The 19,080-nt window shown below is 47.7% G+C and overlaps 1 protein-coding gene across 3 annotated transcripts in view; it reads left to right on the top strand.

Moving 5' to 3' along the window:
- LOC117041976 (laminin subunit beta-2-like) overlaps nt 1-13,710 on the top strand; it is a 70,472-nt gene extending 56,762 nt beyond the window's left edge. For all 3 annotated transcript variants that reach the window (XM_033141390.1, XM_033141389.1, XM_033141391.1), the window contains exons 24-35: nt 723-937; nt 1,046-1,142; nt 2,334-2,712; nt 3,810-3,994; nt 4,802-5,043; nt 6,023-6,226; nt 7,113-7,257; nt 7,980-8,187; nt 8,928-9,069; nt 10,262-10,438; nt 11,562-11,709; nt 13,043-13,710. In XM_033141390.1, coding sequence (XP_032997281.1) covers nt 723-937; nt 1,046-1,142; nt 2,334-2,712; nt 3,810-3,994; nt 4,802-5,043; nt 6,023-6,226; nt 7,113-7,257; nt 7,980-8,187; nt 8,928-9,069; nt 10,262-10,438; nt 11,562-11,709; nt 13,043-13,176 — 2,276 coding nt within the window. In that variant the 3' untranslated portion in view covers nt 13,177-13,710. The remainder of the gene's footprint in view (nt 1-722; nt 938-1,045; nt 1,143-2,333; nt 2,713-3,809; nt 3,995-4,801; nt 5,044-6,022; nt 6,227-7,112; nt 7,258-7,979; nt 8,188-8,927; nt 9,070-10,261; nt 10,439-11,561; nt 11,710-13,042) is intronic.
- Nucleotides 13,711-19,080: the final 5,370 nt, after the last annotated feature.

The raw sequence follows: 19,080 nt of genomic DNA, 5'->3' as shown, positions 1-19,080 counted from the left end.
GGTGTTCCCTTGTGCCAGAAGCGGCTTAGTCATGCTGGCCACATGACCCGGAAAAACTGCCTGCGGACAAACGCCGGCTCCCTCAGATGAGTGCCGCAACCCCAGAGTCGTCTGCGACTGGACTTAACTGTCAGGGGTCCTTTACCTTTACCTTTTAGTGAAGATAAGCAGGGTTGATGGAAATTGAAAATTTTATTCTTTGAAGGAGAACTACCTGAAAATGATTTACAGTTGGCATTTAACACTGAATAGGCTCGCTAAGATGTATAAGACTGAATCAGATAAGTGCTGGAGATGCAAAGAAGTTGAGGGAATGTTCTTTCACATGTGGTGGGGCTTGTAAAAGGGTAAAAGAGTACTGGGAAATAATCCATAATGTATTGCGGGGAAAATGTTTAAAAGTACTTGCCCTCCCCCCCAAAAAGAACCCAGAGTCTTTTTTGTTGGGGATAATTCAGACTGAAATTCCCAGGTGTCAAAAAATGTTTTTTATATATGCCACTACTGAAGCCTGTGTTTCGTTAGCCCCAAAATGGAAAATGAGCAAGAATGGCAGATTAAGCTGACAGAATATGCCCAGCTTGCAGACTTAACATATAGAATAAGAGAACAATAAGAACATACGTTTAGAGAAGATGGGGAAATGTTTATTGAATATATCTGGAAAAACTGTGTACACTTGGAAACGCTGGCACCGTTAAGATAAATTCTCTTTTCCCAAGGCTGTACCTGCAACGAGCAGGGCACGCTGCCCTCGCACTGCTCCAAAGGCACCTGCCACTGCGACCGAACTACAGGCAATTGCCCCTGCCGCCCCAACGTGGTAGATAAGAACTGTGACAGGTGCGCCCCCAACTTCTGGGGCTTCGGCAGTGACGTGGGGTGTCAGCCGTGCAACTGTGACCCTGCCCATTCGTTACGGTCGGACTGCAACATGGTAAAGTGGCCGAGCGCTCGAGAGCGTTAGCCAAAGAGGGGAGGCTGCTGGGCGGCTTGTGCACCAGCGTCCCAGCCCTACCACCACCTCACCTTTCACTTCTTTCAGTTCACAGGGCAATGCCACTGCCAGCCTGGCTTTGGGGGCCGTGTTTGCTCCCACTGTCAAGAAGATCACTGGGGTGACCCGGAACGGGAATGTCTAGGTGAGTACGAGTGCACGGTGCAAGCGAGAATCTTCTGCTCCAAACATTGTGTGCGGGTGCTGCATTGTGAGGTCAGGTGATTGACAGATGGCTAACCCCACCCACCGGTCAAATTTGGCCCAATGAGGGTTAGGGGATCTGGATGAGGATCCCCACCTCCTGGCATTACAAGCTCGGGTTCTCTGACAATGCCTTACTTGAGCACCCTGTGCTTCTCTGCTAATGGTGGTTGCCCCGATATTGTTGGCCCTCAAGAAATGCCTCCCCGGGTGTATTGACCAGTAGGCAACTGTGCAAGCTGATCCTTCTTTGCAAGTGAGTTATGGGATAACCACTGCTTTTGCCAAGTCTTCCCACAAAAACACATGTGGGCTGTGTATCTTTAGCATATTGAACTATTACAATTGCTGTGTTGTTTTAGAGTGATGGCTCTATCGTGTGTGTGTGTGTGTGTGTGTGTGTGTTTTAAACATCTTTATCGAAAGTTCCAAAAGTACATACCGTATTTTCCGGCGTATAAGACGACTGGGCGTATAAGACGACCCCCAACTTTTCCATTTAAAATATAGAGTTTGAGATATACTCGACTGCAGATTCTCCACCCGGCGTATAAGACGACCCCTGACTTTTGAGAAGATTTTCCTGGATTAAAAAGTAGTTTTATATGCCAGAATATACAGTGATTATATGTGCACTAAACATGGTGAGATGTAAATAAAAGAGAGAGAAAGAAAAAGAGAAACAGAACCCGTGTAGAAGGGGAAATGAAGGGGGAGGCCCAAAACTGTATACTTTGCAAGGTTGTTATTGTACTTCACCAGATATTAACCTATTACAGGATTTGTAAGAATGGATTCCAAATATCATTGAATTTGTCCGTGGCAAACCTGTATTTATATGCAAGTTGTTCATATGTTGCGAGTTTATAGAAGTCTTCAATCCAATCGTAGAAGGGAGCCGCGTTGTTATTTTTCCAGTTCATCAGTATCAGTCTTTTTTGCTGTGGTAAGGGCACGGAGAGTCCACTTGTACTGTCTTTTTGTAAGGTTTGTAAGGTGTGTTTTAATGGTGCGTGCTTATATTTCAATGCGGCGCAACTGGCTTTTGTACTGGTTCGGAATGGAATGGTACGTAAACAAACTAAAGCCAAAGCTTGCTTGGGGAATGACCTCTGGTTTTTGCCCCCTGCAGCTTGTGAGTGTGACCCCACGGGGTCCGAGAGCCTGCAGTGTGACCGTCTCACAGGGCACTGCCCATGCCGAAGTGGCTTCACGGGGCCGCGCTGCGACCAATGCCGGCGGGGCTTCCAGCAGAACTTCCCCCGTTGCTCCCCCTGCCACCCTTGCTTCGGCCAGTGGGACGCGGTTTTGGCACAGCTCTGGGAACAGCTGCGGCGGCTGCAGGGCACAGTGCAGGCCCTGAAGGAAGGGGGGCCCATCCCTGCGGCCAGCAGCAGCCGCATGCGCAACCTGGAGGACAGGCTGGGCGACGTAGAGAGGCTCCTTGGGGACGGCAGCAGTCCAAGCACTCCCCTGTTGCGGCAGCTCAGTGCCCTTCTGGAAGATACCAGGTAAGGAGACGTGAGAGTGTGCAAGGACTAGGGCAGGTAGATTTGGAGGGAAGCAGAAAAGGGGGGAATGGTCTGTTTTTTTATTTGGTTTGTGCATGCCAGAAATGGAAGGATATGATAACCTTCATCTTGTGCTTCCAAGTTTTTCCTCTGTGGGCACATCCACACTACAGACTAAAAAACAATTAACAACCACCCACCCCTGGACATCTTAATTTGGTATGTGGGGATAAAGGAGCTAGAAGTTACAGAATCACGGAATCATGGAATTGTAGAGCTAGAAGGGACCTGAGTGTCATCTAGTCCTACGGTGCAGGAATCTCAACTAAAGCATCCTTGGCAGGAGGTTGGACTGGATGGCCCTTGTGGTCTCTTCCAACTCTATGATTCTATGATTCTATCCCTGACAGATGGCCCTCCAGCCTCTGTTTAAAAAAAACCTCCAAGGAAGGAGAGTCCACCACCTCTCATGGGAGTCCATTCCTCTGCCGAACAGCTCTTGCTGTCAGAAAGTTATTCCTGATGGTTATTCGGAATCTCCTTTCTTGTAAATTGAAGCCATTGGTTCGGGTCCTAGCCTCCAGAGCAGAACAAAACGTGCTTGCTCCATCTTCCACGTGACAGCCCTTTAGATACTTGAAGGTAGCTATCATATCTCCTCTCAGTCTCCTCTTTTCCAAGCTAAACATTCCCAGCTCCTTCGACTGTTCCTCATACGGCTTGGCTTCCAGACCCTTGACCATCTTCGTCACCCTCCTCTGCGCACATTCCAGGTTAGAGAGTTATCGGCACATTCCAGCTTAGATAGTTATCGGCACTACAGTTCCCAAAACCATTAGGCAAAAGGTGTGGTGGTGAAAGAGCGCTATAAACCAATAAAATTTGGTAATGCAGTCCTATCCACCTTGTATTCTCCCTTGCTGCCTCCCCCCCCAGCTGTGGGGACGTGCAGCACTTGAATCATTTTGCGTTCCTTATTTATATCCTGCTTGTCCCACTCCCGACAACCCTGCGAGGTAGGCCTACGAGGCAGCGCTTTGCCCAGCAAGCACCGCAGCTGAGTTGGCCATACATGCTGCATTCCTTCCCACTGCTAGGGTGGACACAGATGAGCTCTGGCAACAGCTGCAGGCTACAGACTCACACCTGGACGGCACCGAGAAGGAAGCTGCCGGGCAAAAGAGGCGTCTGAATGCGCTGAGCCAAGAGCTAGGGGAGCTCAACCGCACCGTCAGCTACCTCAGCAGCCAGCTGAAGAGGATGACAGACGCCAGCTTCAACAGTAAGAAACATATGGGGGGCATAGCTGTCAAGTTTCGGATTTGAAAATAAGGGATCAGCACCCTCACCCGTCCCGGGGACAGTCTACGGTTCTCAGGGACAGTCCACGCCGTGGTAATCCCCCCCCCCAGGCAACAAATTAATTTACACCAGGAAAGACCTCCCAGGAAAGAGAAATCAGGGCAGAGAAAAGAAAGCACTTATTCACGCAGCACACGGTTAACCTCTGGAACTCCCTGCCACAGGGAGCAGCGATAGCCACCAACTTGGATGGCTTTAGAAAAGGATTAGGCCAATTCATGCAGGAGGAGAGGACCACTGATGGCTTCTGGCCAGGTTGGCTCTGCTCTGCCTCCAGTTAGGGGCAGCAATGCTTAATCTGAGCACCTGTTGCTGAGAAACATTCGTCTATTTTATCTTTTTCTTTATATGTCTATCTGTCTGTCTGTTTGTTATTAGGTATTTATATTCCACCTTTTTCTCCAAGGAGCTCCCTGGTCCTAGTCCTCATTTTAACCCCCACAACAGTCCTGTGAGGTAGGCAGGCAGGCAGGCAGGCAGGCAGGGCTGAGAAAGGCAGGGACCCAAGGAGTCCGCGGACTTCAACTCTCGTTCCCGGAAATAAGGGAAATTTAAGGTATATCAACAATAAGGTATAGCAGCGGGAAACGGCTTGGAATAAGGGAGTTTCCCCGCAAAAAAGGGAGACTTGACAGCTATGATGGGGGGCGGCGGTATCCGGGCAGAAGGAGGATCTAGGCACGGGTCACGGGGCCACCCCTGAAATGTACCTCTTTTGTGCCGGCAGAGTCTTTCCACAGCATCCTGGGATTCTTCCAGGAGTCACAGCAGGCCCAGCAGCGAGCAAACAGCTCCGTCCACGGCCCTCAGAGCCCGGTGGGTCAATCCAAGCTCACGCATCAGGCCACCGTTGAGCTCCTGAGACGCAGGGGAGATGCTTTCCGCAGGACGGCAGCTGCTCAGCGGAAGTCTTTGCGCGACCTCCAGAAAAAGGCCGGAGGCCTCAGTCTGAGCAGGATCAACCAGAAGGTGAGTTATTATTCAGGGCGAGGGTGCGGGGCAAGAGAACGGAGGAGAGCAGAGAGGTGTTTGTTAGAGAGGAGAGCTGTGGCCTGGGTGATAGGGATGGAGTGGAAATTCTGGATCGAAGGGCTAATTTGCGCTTTCTGAAATACTATGCCAACCGGGTTGGGGGGTGGGGTGGTAGCCATTGTTTGGGATTCGCCCTTCTCATAATTTTGCAGTACAATTCTCCAGCCAAGTCATGTGTAACAAAGATGCATATTATTAGTAGGGGGAAAGATACAAAAACACATTATATTAGGGAGCGGCGCTTTGTAAAGACGTGCATACAGTAAGCCCCCAACTTACACACATTTAACTAGTGTGCATTTAGCTTTACATCCATGGCAGGAAATGAAAATAAAATGGAAAGGGGGGGCAGGGTTCCAGGAAAAATGATTTTGGCCATCCCACCTGCGCTTGAACCCAATGTATTTTCACTTTATACAATTTTGGCTTTAGGCACGATCCCTGGAACATAACACTTGCATAATATTATGTTTTTAATGTTTGACGTTTTATCGCTTTATTATTATTATTATTATTATTATTATTATTCTGTTGGGAGCTGCCAAGAGTGGCTGGGGAAACCCAGCCAGATGGGTGGGGTATTATTATTATTATTATTATTATTATTATTATTATTATTATTATAAATTATAAGTTGCTCTGGGGCTTACTGCATGGGGGGGGGAACAGAATACAAAACACTGTATATAAGGGTAAATTTGCATCAAAATTTGCTGGTGAATCTTTATGGGGGATTGTTCGAAAAATATTTGCAGGCTAACATGGAAATGTGGAGAGCTTAACTTAAGATGGGGGGAAATGAGAACCTCACTTTCTCTTGCCTCCAGTTCTCCCGTTCCATTTTTCTATGCAAGGGATGGGGCCTTTCATCAGACTCCCGTTTCCCTGCACTGATCTTGGACTCCTGTTGCTCTAGATCTGCGGTGCTTCTGGAGAAGAGGGCTGTGAGCAGGCCCCGTGCGGAGGGGCTTCCTGCCGGGACAGCTTAGGTCAGCGGCACTGCGGGGGCCCCGGCTGCACCGGAGCACTCCCTGTGTCCATGAAGGCCCTCTCTACAGCTCAGAACATCTCTCGCCAGCTGGAGAGCAGCGCAAGGCACCTGGGCACCATTGCTAGCAAGGTACAGTGGCAGCAAACTTCCCTGAAAGCCATATTGCTGCTAATCCGTAGTGTGAAACCGCAGAGAAGTGTGTTTTCTAGAACATACCGTCAGCTGTTGCAGGCTGATGGTGAGACCCAGTCCAGCATATGGGAATTGAGCATGTCCTCTAAAACATGGATGCACTGTGGTCTAAACCACTAAGCCTCTTGGGCTTGCTGATCAGAAGGTTGGCGGCTCGAATCCCCATGACGGAGCAAGCTCCTGTTGCTCTTTCCCAGCTTCTGCCAACATAGCATTCCGAAAGCACCCCAGTGCAAGTAGATAAATAGGTACCGCTGTGGAGGGAAGGAAATGGCGTTTCCATGCGCTCCGCTTTCCGTCACGGTGTCCCATTGCGCCAGAAGCGGTTTAGTCAAGCTGGCCACATGATGCCTGGAAAGCTGCCTGCGGACAAATACTGGCTCCCTTAGCCTTAAAGCAAGATGAGCGCCACAACCCCAGTCACCTTTGACTGGACTTGACCGTCCAGGTGTCCTTTACCTAAAACATGTCCCAGTATACTCTGCGATGCACATGTTCCACAACAAACTGATGAGGTGAGGAAATCACTCCTCAAAGGTAAGACGTTTGAAGACTTCAGGCTTGGTCATGCATGATACAATCTTTGTGACTGGTGGTTGGTTTGGCAGGATCCCCAAGGCCTTTCCTATCCTTTCAACTTAGCACCAAAAAAAACAACTAAAATATCTGCAGTGCTGAATATGTAACAGCCAGGGAGTCTTCATCCCCATATCTACAATCCCTGCAATGGGCAAGAGCTGTCATGCTGAATGCCCATCATCACCCTCCCACCATCCCATTTCATGCTGGCTTTGGGGTACTAAGCTGCGGTGTTCATTCTTAGGTGCAAGAAATTCAGGACCTGGCACAGAATGCCAGGAGCCATGCTCAGGACACTCTGGACCGTGCACAAGGGGCCCGGAACCGTGTTGAGAAGTCGACGGCCAAGCTGCGGGAATTTATCCAGAGGATAAAGGACTTCCTGGCAGGTAGCAGAACATCAGGCTTGCTCTGAACATCAATCCAATGTGACATGCAAAGGGATGGATACGGTGATGTTGTTAATAACCTGCCCTTTGCCCTAAGGTCCCAGGGTAGCTTACAACGATTAAAACACAATATTTAAAACATTTTTAAAACAGCTTGCAAAGGGGGCAGGCGGGGGGAGGAACGTACAGGTTATGTAGGCAAACATATTTGCACCAAGTCGTGCTGTGACAGTGTTGGTATTTGGACATCTAGACTTAGGGCCGTGTGTGTGTGCCAAGTCTTTAGCATATGCACCGCCAGGATGCAAAGATCTGCCCAGCACCCCCAAATTTAGTTTAGCCACCCCCAAGGGGGGGGCAAAGTTGTTGACCTGTTTTTAGGGAGGGGCGAACTCAAAGTTGTTAAGCTTTTTGGGGGGGAATCGCTCACCTGTAACAACGACACAGCAGAAGAAAATGCTTCTGTTTCCTGACTCGGGAGTATTTGATGCTACGATTAACAGAGCAACCGGGGGGGGGGGGTTCCGCTCCATTGCTTTTCACTGCCACTGATTGAGAGGTATACAGTAGGTATACATTTGGCACACACACACCCCAGAATCCGGCACCCGGGTGTACCGCACCCCTTGCACCCCCGGGTAAAGACGGCCCTGTGCCAAGGTCTTAAATGGATGGATGGGAAACAAGGATGGATAGTTCCAGGCCTGTTCTTGTCTCCTTAGAGGAAGGTGCTGATCCTGAGAGCATTGAGCTTGTGGCTCAGCAGGTCCTGAACATCTCCCTACCCAGCAGCCCTGATCAGATCAGCAACCTGATTAAGGACATCCGAGACAGAATCAGTCAGCTGGACGGAGTGGACATTATCCTGAACGACACGGCGCACAACCTGAACCGTGCCAGGGAACTCCTGGCAAAAGCGGAACTAGCTAAGTGAGTCTCTATGTCGGTTGGGGGGGGAGGGAACCCACAGATTTTATTTTTGCTAATTGCAAAATATGTAATTTGCAACTTGATTAACATAAAAAGCTCAATGTCATAATTTGTTCAAATCCTGATATCATAAGCAATATGCACCAGCTTCTGGTCATTACTGGTAAAAACTGGCTGGGCAATGTGGGGGCCAGTTTTTAGCAGTGTTATAAACTGTATCCTGGAAAAGCTAAAACAAGCCCCAAGAATTGTAGCCAGCTCCTCTGCAGTGCGTGTGAATGTGTTTTGGCATGACTCGTAAGCATTACGCAAAACAATAGGTGTTTGGGTAAGAATTTGTCAGTGGTATCGTGTATTTTATCCTTATGTTTTTAAAATATGTTGCAAATTCCTTGGAAAACTTTGGGTTGCGGTTGTTGTTTGAGTGACTAATGAATCTAATAAATAAATGGTATTGATATTAATAGTAGCATGGCTTGTTAGGGTGTGCCATTTTAGGAGGATGAAGCTTACTTTTTGCAAATTTATTCTGTGAGGGGGTCTTTAAAACACGGGGTGGGTGGGTGTGAGGAATTCCAATCTGCTATTTTTTGTGAATGGACAACACTTAGCTTGGTAAGTCTACGTTCGACGAAGAAGCATATAAACTGCTTTTGTTCTTAAGCCACAAAAACTTGTGTTGCACTAAGATTGCTAGTCTTTTCAGTGCTCCAACTCTCTCTGTTACGCTTTATGCCCAGAGGGCGAGCGGAGGGTGTGCAAGAAACCATCACAGAAACACGTGCGGCACTCGATGGAACAAAGGTCAAACTGGAGGCAGCAGAGCAAGCTATGAACAAAACCAAGGAAGCCATCCAGGCTGTGACTGGCCGCGTCAGACAGGTGAGATGAATTGAACCACCTGGTGGTCAGAAAAAAGCTTCTTTAAACATTTCCTCTACTCTTTCCGTGGGCAGCTCCAGAGCAGCAGCTGCACGCTGCTCATCCACGTTAAGCCACGCTTTATTTCAACCAATGCATTGCCACACTGTGGCCACCATGACAGAGACATGCCAGGCCAGTCAAAGACCAGACACAAGGCCAAAACAAAAGCCGGTTTAACGCAACAACTTCCTTGCTGTATTAAAACTGATGTGTGTGTTTTCCCCTTCTTTTGTATTGGAAGGGTACCTTACTCTTTTCTTTTATGTAGTATGAAAATTTAATAAATAAAGAACTGGGGTGGGGTGGGGTGGGGTAACCTGATGGTGCAAATGTGCCCTGAGATTGTCCCTTCCTTCATGATGCTGCCCAGTGATGGTCTGGGGACCAGCTGTGGGACTGCCTTGCTCTCAGGTCTTCCCAAGGCATCAGGGAACTGGTAATGATTGCGGGCACAGCAGCAGAGCCAATCCGGGGCTCCCAACTCTGCATCCACACTGTGCCAAGGCCCCCCCCCCCACTGTCTTGCCCCTCCCCCTGTAACTGGCTGCAACACACGGGTGCTGGGAAAACAGGAGAGCAATGCAGCCCCGCTTCCACCGTCTCACCAGCTGCCACTGATGCTTCTTGAAGTGAAAAGATGTGCCCAGATAGGCTTTTACTCTTTTTTTTCCCTCAGCAGTCAGCGTTTTGACTGCATCCTGCGGTCTTTCTTTCTTTCTTTCTTTTATAAAGAATTTATTGGTATTTAGAAAAAAATACAGAAAGAAAAAACAGAGAAAATACATACAAAATACAAACCACAAAATACAAAACAAAAAGGGCTTGCTTATACAAAACATAAAACACATCTAAAACAACAAAACACCAATTTAACTATCTTAATCTTCTTTAAAATCTTACTTAGGGGGACTTCCTCACGTACTCTCTTCTGCGTTCATTTCTAAAATACTGTAGTAACTTTATAACTACTTTAACTCTACTTTTACCACTAATATTAATCCTTATCTATCATTTAATATCTATCACCTTATTCTTAACAAAAATACGCAAAATACAGAAAATCACAATTTATCTTCTTATATCCTATTTTAAACTAACATTTTAATGCTATCGCCTATAATATCCACTGATTTCAATTTCTTTCTCTCAGGCCGGGCGCAGGCTCGAGAAACTGGTTGACGCAGAGTCGAAACTGGAAAGCCGCCTCAAAGGTCTGGCGCAGAACGTGAGCGCATTGCAAAGCAAGTCCCAGAACAATCGGAAACTCGCCCAGGAGGCCAAGGGGAAAGCGGAGCGTGCCACCACTGCTGCGGGGAGGCTGGAAAACGTGAGCGTCCCTCTTCCCTCTGGTCACCAGCACTGCCAACAACTACTGTGTCAACTTGCCCACATGTCTCTTGCCATGGACATAGATGCCAACACCCTTCATGGCTCAGATTGGCATTTTTCCTACCTGCCATCAGCATTAATTCCTTCCGCCTTCTTCCATGACAACTCTTCCCTCATAACCACTTTTTTTAAAGCAACTCCCCCCCCCCAAAAAAAATAGAAACCCGAATTCAATTTAATAATATTAAAGGTATTTATTATGCTACCCATCTGACTGGGTTGCCGCAGCCACTCTGGGCAGCTTCCAACAATTTATAAAACCACAGTACAACATCAAATATTAAAAACTTCCCTATACAGGGTTGCCTTCAGATGTCTTCTAAAAGTTAGATAGTTGTTTATTTCCTTAATGTCTGACAAGAGGGTATTCCACAGGGTGGACACAAATACTGAGAAGGCCCTTTGGCTGGTTCCCTGTAACCTCACTTCTCACAATCAGGGAACCACCAGAAGGGCCTCGGAGCTGGACCTCAGTGTCCAGGCTGAACGATGGGGGTATATAGGGCCAAAGTCATTTAAGGCTTTAAAGGTCAGCACCAACATTTTGAATTGTGCTCGGAAACGTACTGGGAGCCAATATAGATATCAATAGAGATCTTTTATGACTGGTGTTATATGGTCCTGGCAGCTGCTCCCAGTCACCAGTTTGGCAGCCGCATTCTGGATTAGTTGTTGTTTCCGAGTCACCTTCAAAGGTAGCCCCATGCAGAACGCATCACGGTAGTCCAAGCAGGAGATAACCAAAGCAAACAATGTTAAAAACCAAATATTGGCCTTCAACAGGTGAGTTGTGTCATGTCCTGACCTAAGGTGGGTCTTCAACTGCAGCTCTACTGCTGTACAAATATATGGCAGTAAAAAAATATTTAAGGAATGGATCCGCAAATGCATGCTTAGACTGAAAGTGGGTCCTGGGCTGGCATAGCCTACTCAACCAAATGGAAGTGAATCTCATGTGAACTAGAGGCATCCAGCCAAATAATTGGCTAGAGAGTTAGCACTTCATTAGCGTCCCTCCAAGCCTTTGCTGTAATGGTGAGCTTCAATCTCTGTGTCCCCAGGAGGTGGAGAAAGTGATGAAGAGATACCAGAAGTTGCAGGAAGAAGTGGACAAGCAGCCGCAAGATGCAATGCTCAGGCTGAAAAACCTCAGGGAGGAAGCCCAAAATCTCTTGGACAAGGCCACGGGAAGCAAGAGAAAGCTGGAAGGTAGGGACACCACAGGTGTGGTTGGGCAGGATCCCAATCTCAAAAATAAAATTAAAAAATGTTAGAAATGTTTACTCTAAAGGCCCTCCCCCCTTATTGACACTGCTATATGAACACAGCCTGTGTCCTATTTTGGTATGCAAAATAAGGGAGAGAAGCAGAGCTCCAGTCAAGCCACAGGCGTTCTGAGCTGGGAAAGGGATGATGTGATGCTTCAGCAGGTGGCATGTGTGTGTTTTGGGGAGGTGGGGCCTGCATTTCAGGGTGTTTGGAGGTTTTCAGGAAGTTACAAATGAGTGCATTGGGCGCAGGTTTGGCATCAAAGGATGACAACAATACAGGCAACTCCCCATTTAGGCAGGGGTTACTTTCTGAGGCACTGCACCTTCAAGTGAAATTGTGTGTATTTGAAACACCACTGGAAAAGCCTGCAAGCACCCTCTAACCCAGGCGTCAGCAAGGTTATCCGGCCATGGGCCGGATCAAGCCCACGGAGAGTGTCTGTGAGCCGGATATGCGCAGCGTGATGCCGGAAATCGCGTCTGCGCATGTCCGTGGCGCCGAAAATTGGTTCTGTGCATGCCCAGACACCGAAAATCGTGCCTGTGCAGAAGCGATTTTCGGCATCTGGACATGCGCAGACGCGATTTTCAGTATCTGCGCGTGCACAGATGCAATTTCCGTCGCTGCTCAGCAAGTCCCCGCATCGAGTGCAGGAGGCTTGCCCGTGCAGGTGGCTCGGTTGGTGGGCGTCTCGTGGGCCGGTAAAACGGCCTTCGTGGGCTGCATCAGGCCCATGGGCCAGAGGTTGCCGACCTCTGCTCTAACCTTCTGGAAACCCCTTTGAAAAACCAGCAGACACCAAACTCCACCACAATCACTCCCTCCAAACCTCCTTGCACAAGCCCCAACTCTCCACAGGCCTCAATGGTCAGTGCAAGGGCTCATGGGATTGCTAGGCGCTTTTTTCGCACCTTTTTCGCCCCTTCTGGGCTGGTTTAGGCCCTTTTGCCATTTTAGAAGTCACTTCTGGGTTCAGCACGCATGCAGGGTCGCGCATTGGTCGTTGCCTGTGACAGTAAGTTGGAATTTGTACAGCAGTTTGGAGTTTTCAGAGAGCCTCACACATAATTAACACCCCCCGTGTTTTGCGGATGCGGCTGAGACTGAGAGATGGTGACGTGTCGGGGCTGAGACTGAACCCAGTGCATAGCTCAGCTTCATGGGCGCTCTCTCCTGTGGCACATCCTCTTCCGCTCCCTCTTCCATTGAAAAACTGTTGTCACCAGGGCATTGCTCCTTCTTCCAAAAAATGCCTGCTTCTTCTTTTCAGAGCTGGAAGGGCGCTTCGAGGCCAACGAGAAACAAATGAAGGAGAAAGCAACCGTGCTGCAGAAGCTGGAGGGACAAGTGACCGAACTCCTGCAGTACATCCGGGACAAAGCCACGGCCTATGCTACGTGCTAGGGGCCCTGATTCCTGCCAGCTCTGGACTCTGCCACAATGGAGACTTCCCATACATGTCTCTGGCCGTCTCCTCTCTCTGAGACCCTAGCTGTAGATTTGGGGGCCTTCGTGTAACTCTGTTCTTTTTAATCTCCGCCTGATTGTACCAGTTAGGCCCGCCTGGGATCAGGCATATCAGGGCGATTTCAATGCCAGCATCTCATAGACACTCAGTTACGTTGCGGTGGTGCCGTTAGGTAAGTTAAGACTCCGGGGTTAATGGGGAAGGGCGGTAACCGTAGAACCTCTGCTTTGCATGCAGAAGGTCCCGGGTTCACAATCCCCAGCATTCTCCAGGTAGGGAGGGAAGATGCGTCTGAAATCCTGGCAAGCCACTGCCAGTCCGTGTTGACATTACTGTGCCAGATGGGCCCGACGGTCTCGCTCAATATAAGGCAGCTTCCTATATTCCTATAATTGTCTTACAGGGCCGCTCTCTTTAGAGGGCAACGGGTGTTACCTGAATCATAATGGTTACCATTTTGAGGTTCCTTCTAACACCAGTGTGGTGTAGTGGTTAAGAGCGGTAGACTCGTAATCTGGGGAACCGGGTTCGCGTCCCCGCTCCTCCACATGCAGCTGCTGGGGTGACCTTGGGCTAGTCACACTTCTCTGAAGTCTCTCAGCCCCACTCACCTCACAGAGTGTTTGTTGTGGGGGAGGAAGGGAAAGGAGAATGTTAGCTGCTTTGAGACTCCTTCAGGTAGTGATAAAGCGGGAAATCAAATCCAAACTCCTCCTCCTCCTCCCCTCCTTCTCCTTCTTCTCTGTGATTCCACTTCAGATTCATTATGATAAGTCCATCTTTCTTATTCTCCCTAGATTTCTATTTGGTCCACAGGCTGTCCCAGAACCGGGGGGGGGGGGGGTAGAAAGCCTTATTCCTGCAGATTATCTGCCCCAATATGTCCACACCAGCTCAATGAATGGATGAGTTCCCCTCTGGGCGACTTCTCGTTACCCTTGGGCTCTTTTGCTGTTGCCGTGGAAACAAAACACCCAGCTGCTTCAGTCTGCAGCCTCAGGCATAGACAGGGACACAGAGTTCTACCTGTTTTATCAAGGGTAGTGGAAAGTTGCCTGTGGCTTTCAGTTGCCTCCTGCCCCCCCCCTTGTTTCTTTAACCTCAGCAAAGAAATATATTTAGTCCTGGACTTGAAGCCCTCAGGTGCCCCCCTTTCTTGTTAAATGATGAAGTCACACAGAGTGCTTCCCCTCCCGCTGAGGTTCTAGTCAAAAGCGATACGATGTTCAGCACTTCCTCCGAGAGTTCCCTCCTATTCCACTCAAGATCGGGAGGTTCCTTCTTCCCACTTCCTTTCCCCTATTGTGAATTGCCTCAGGATACTAATGATTGCACAAATAGCTTTAAATAGTTGTTTGTTTGTTTTTCTAAGATGACACAGATTCATAGAAGGTGTCTGTCAACTGCTATTAGTCAACTCTTTCGAGCAAGTGAAGGTGCGTTAGCACCCAAGGCACACCATGTTATTTTGGCAACTGAGAATTAAAATGGAATAAAAATCCCAGAAGCACATCTTTTCCCCCAGCCTGGCAGTAAAAATATAATAAATTAACCATTTGCTGTCTTTTCATTATACCTCAAATAAGTTGTGTGGGACTCCTCACAAAATGGTAGGGTTATGGTCAACCCTGCGGTTGACTCTTTCTTCCTGGCCTGCTCCTCCCATCCTATTGATCCAGAAGGTATATGGGAAAGTGTTGCATATCAGGGAAAGACAGTGATGCCCAACCATAGACATTCCCTCCTGACCAGCATCTCTTAAGAGAGGAGTGTTTAGCCAACCCTTCATGTTAGTAATAATCCCCTTGACCCTCCTGGTTTTCTGGTGTGTGTTTGCACCTCTGTGACTGCTGAAGGTGGTGGTATCATGTCCTCAGAACAGCAGTCAACAAAAGACAATTATTGCTGTACCTTTTGGTCCTAACAGAGGGCATTTGGGAGCCCCTGTTTCTACCTAGCCCAAAAAGGCGCTCCTATTCCTTCCATAGCGACATGTGTGGATTCTGTCCACAAACCGGTATGAAACTCAACATCAAACTTCTCCCAGCCACTGATAAGAGACAGCGAATTAAGGGTGGATGAATGATAGAAGCCAGATGAGGTCCCCAGTGATGGCATGTGGTGCTACGTATGTTCTCTTCTGACAGTTCCTTCCAGGCTCTAGGACTGGGAAGTTAAGAAGAAAGGGGCACGACAACCTTCACATTCCTTTGCCATCGGCACAGCTGAGTTGTCAACTGTTGGCAAGGCCATGATGGGTGGGGACACACTCAGGCACCCATCTGTGCACAGCTTCTTAAATTTTATTAGGCACATGCTGTTTTTTGTCAAAGCACTGCTGTGTGAACCGGGCAAACATCCAGAGATGCTCTTTATACCGTAAAGACACTGAGAAAACACTGATTTTATCAACTTCTCCTTGACACTATTACAGTACTTTCAATAATACACAATTTGATAAGATAGCAAAATACCGAATTCCTGTTTTCCCCCCAGATGAGAACCAGCTATCTTCCACATATAATTACACCCAAAGGGAGAAGCAGTTTGCCAACGTGATGCTTTTAATGCCTTTTCCCTTGCACAAGGCCAGCAAGGTATGTGCAGAGTTACCCTTGGCTGGGACTGACTCGTCCAACACCACACGTTGGCTGGTTGGCAAATGTGGGATTTACGCCCAGGACCACACATGCACAAATGAGTTTACCATGTCCTGTGGCTCTGTGGTGCCTGGGAATCGACCTCTTAAAATGGCAATGTATCTTGTGACACTTTAAAAGACTAACACATTTATTGTGGCAAAAACTTTCCTAAGCCGCAGTCCACACTCCAGCTTGATGCATCGCCTGTAATCAACATGGGATGCGGAACGGGGACATACAGTAGTGAATATACGTTTGCCAATTCAAGATTCACTTTGTGCATCTGATGGCTGTGGCCCCCCGAAAGCTTATGCCATAATAAACCGTAAGGTGCCGCAAGACTCCTCGTTGTTTATTGCTACGACAACTCGTCTCGTTGTTTTTGCCCATCCCACCCATCTGGAAATGTTTAAAATGTGAGTCAGCACTTAAAAACAGGAGCATTTTTGGCCACCCTGGACTGCTTGGACATTTGATCCGCTCTATGAGGGCAGCCTTTTGAACTGGGTGGGGATCTCTGGCTTCCTGTAGCATCATTGCAATTGGCATCTGAGCTGCTTGATCCTGTCTCTCTGTCCTGCAACTGAGAAGGGTTTTCCTCTCAACCTTCTCTCCACCCCCGCCCCCCCCCATGGTTTGCACGATAGTTTGATGGGATCTCTTGCAAGGAGAGGTGAATAAAGGAAGTTCTCGTGGTGGGTGGGGTAGCAGTGTGGGATAATTCAGGTCAGTGTGCTGTGCAATGGGCTCTCTCTGCATGGAAGGGAGAGCAAGCCAGGAAAGGCACATTCCAGCCCAGCTACGGGACCAGCCCACTCTGCACAGGAGAAAAGCTGGAGCATGCTCAGTCCTCGCAGGAATGGGAGCCTTCATCCTCCCACCACAGTGAGAGAGAGGCACTGATGTTACGCTGGCAAATCCAAACATCGGAACCTAGATGCTCCCCGCCCATCTCTCTCTCTCTGATTTTACTCTTCTTCCAATAACTCTGAAAGCGATAGTGTGCCATGCAGCAGCAATGACTTAATGTTGGGCCTGGCGATCCCCGAGTCTTGGCAAATGTTGGAGATGAAACATTGCAAACATTGAATGCAAAAACATTGCCCGTTTAGAATGATCAAGACATTTCCGCACAGCTTCGAAGGAACTGCAGGGCTCTCTCACAAGAGAGACAGAATGTGGCAGAAGAGCATGTTGAATTTTCAATTTTCAAATTCCCAAAATGAGGGGTGCCAAAATGTTGTAACATAACCCGGGAATTCAGAAGATATTTTGGTTAAATTAATATGATTTAGTTTTGATTGGTAAGTAAAATGTGTGTAGAATTACATAGAAATCAATGATTGTCAAGTACTTGCTGATTATTATTATTATTATTATTATACATTACTTGACTTTTTCAGAAGGTAAAATTAAAAACTTACTTGGTTTTCCGAAACAGTTCATGGGCTTCTTCATCAAACGTAGACTTACCAAGCTAAATGTTGTCCGGTCACAGCAATAATAGCAGATTTGAATTCCTCACACTCAAAAACCTATTTTTAAGATGCCCCCCTCACTGAATAAATTTGCAAAAATTAAAGTTTCATCCTCCTAAAATGAAATGCCCTAATGTGGCAGTTCACTTCTGGGTTTCGAAACCCTAAACGCTGGGGGTAGGAGAGAGGTTTGCTCCAGTTGCTATAGAGTCCACGGCGACCAGAACAGACTTATTCCCTGCCCCAAAGCTTTCAATTTTCTGAAAGTGGAACCCAGAAGGAGATTGCCACATTCTAGGCATATTGATTCACCCAGCTTTAGAAGTGTTATAAAAATCATTTGAATAAATAAAGCATTTCAAATAAATAGCATTTAAATGTTTCCAAATATCTGTTAGAAGCAGCCCAGAGTGGCTGGGGAAACCCAGCCAGATGGGCGGGGTACAAATAATAAATTATTATTATTATTATTATTATTATTATTATTATTATTATTATTATTATTATTACTACTACTACTACTCTTTTTCTACAGGTAATGCAGGGTGGGTTTGGGTTGTTTTTTTTGTGAAACCCTATTCCTCTAAGTATGCGTCAGAAAAGAGGGAGCGGGTGGCGCTGTGGTCTAAACCACTGACCTTCTTGGGCTTGCCAATTGAAAGGTCGGTGGTTTGAATCCATGCGACGGCCAACCTAGCAGTTCAAAAGCACAGCAGTGCAAATAGGTAAATAGGTACAGTACTGCTGTGGTGGGAAGGTAAACGGCGTTTCCGTGCGCTCTGGTTTCCGTCCCGTTGCGCCAGAAGCGGTTTAGTCATGTTGGCCACATGCCCTGGAAACCTGTCTGTGGACAAACGCTGTCTCCCTTGGCCTGAAGTGAGATGAGCGCTCCACCCCATAGTTGTCTTTGACTGGACTTAACCGTCCAGGGGTCCTTTAACCTTACCTTAACTGCATCAGAAAAGAGTTGAAGGGAATCCACCCTTTTAATCACCTTTTATTTTCAATTGGATCGTGAATATGTCCAGAGTTTTGGAGGAGATATATATGGTTGTCAGCTCCTTTCCTGAAGATATCTCCTGAGTTTTAAAGAGACAACGTACAACTCTACATTTATAGGAGGAGGAGAAGCTCCTATTAAAGGAAGAGAAATAGCCATCAAGGCCAGATGGGGCTGGAGAACTCAGTGATGACAGCACACATGCTTTGCATGCAAATGGCCTCTGTTTGGGTCCTTTGCATATCAAGGTAGCGTGGGAACCCTGGAGAACCACTGCCAGTCACTATAGACAACAATGAGCTACATCAGTGATGGGGGAACCTCAGGCCAAGGGGCCTAATATGGCCCTCCAGACCTTTCTATCTGGCCCTCAGACCCATGACTCCCTCCCCAGGCTACACCCTTTCCCTGGCTCTGTTCCATGTTCTCCTGGAGTGCTTTTGCCTGGCTAGAATGTGTTGTTGAAGGGAGATAATGCCTCTTGCTATCCTGGATTGGAAGATGTCCGAATTATCCAGCCATGCTGTTCTTATATGATTCTGAGCATCCTTATTGTGAACAGTAGATCTTTTGAGGTAGCACCCGAACATTAGCAGATCCAAGGCTGTTTTCAGATGGGTGGCTCATCACCACCCTTCTGCTGTAAGGTTCAAGCACAACTGCAGTTAGCTTTCTACACTGCTGGGAATATTGCACTTTTTTCTGCAGATTCATCCTGTT

This window comes from Lacerta agilis, chromosome 2, assembly GCF_009819535.1.
Source record: "Lacerta agilis isolate rLacAgi1 chromosome 2, rLacAgi1.pri, whole genome shotgun sequence".
In the NCBI taxonomy this organism is placed as follows: Eukaryota; Metazoa; Chordata; class Lepidosauria; order Squamata; family Lacertidae; genus Lacerta; species Lacerta agilis.
This window is presented reverse-complemented; position numbering and strand designations above follow the sequence as displayed.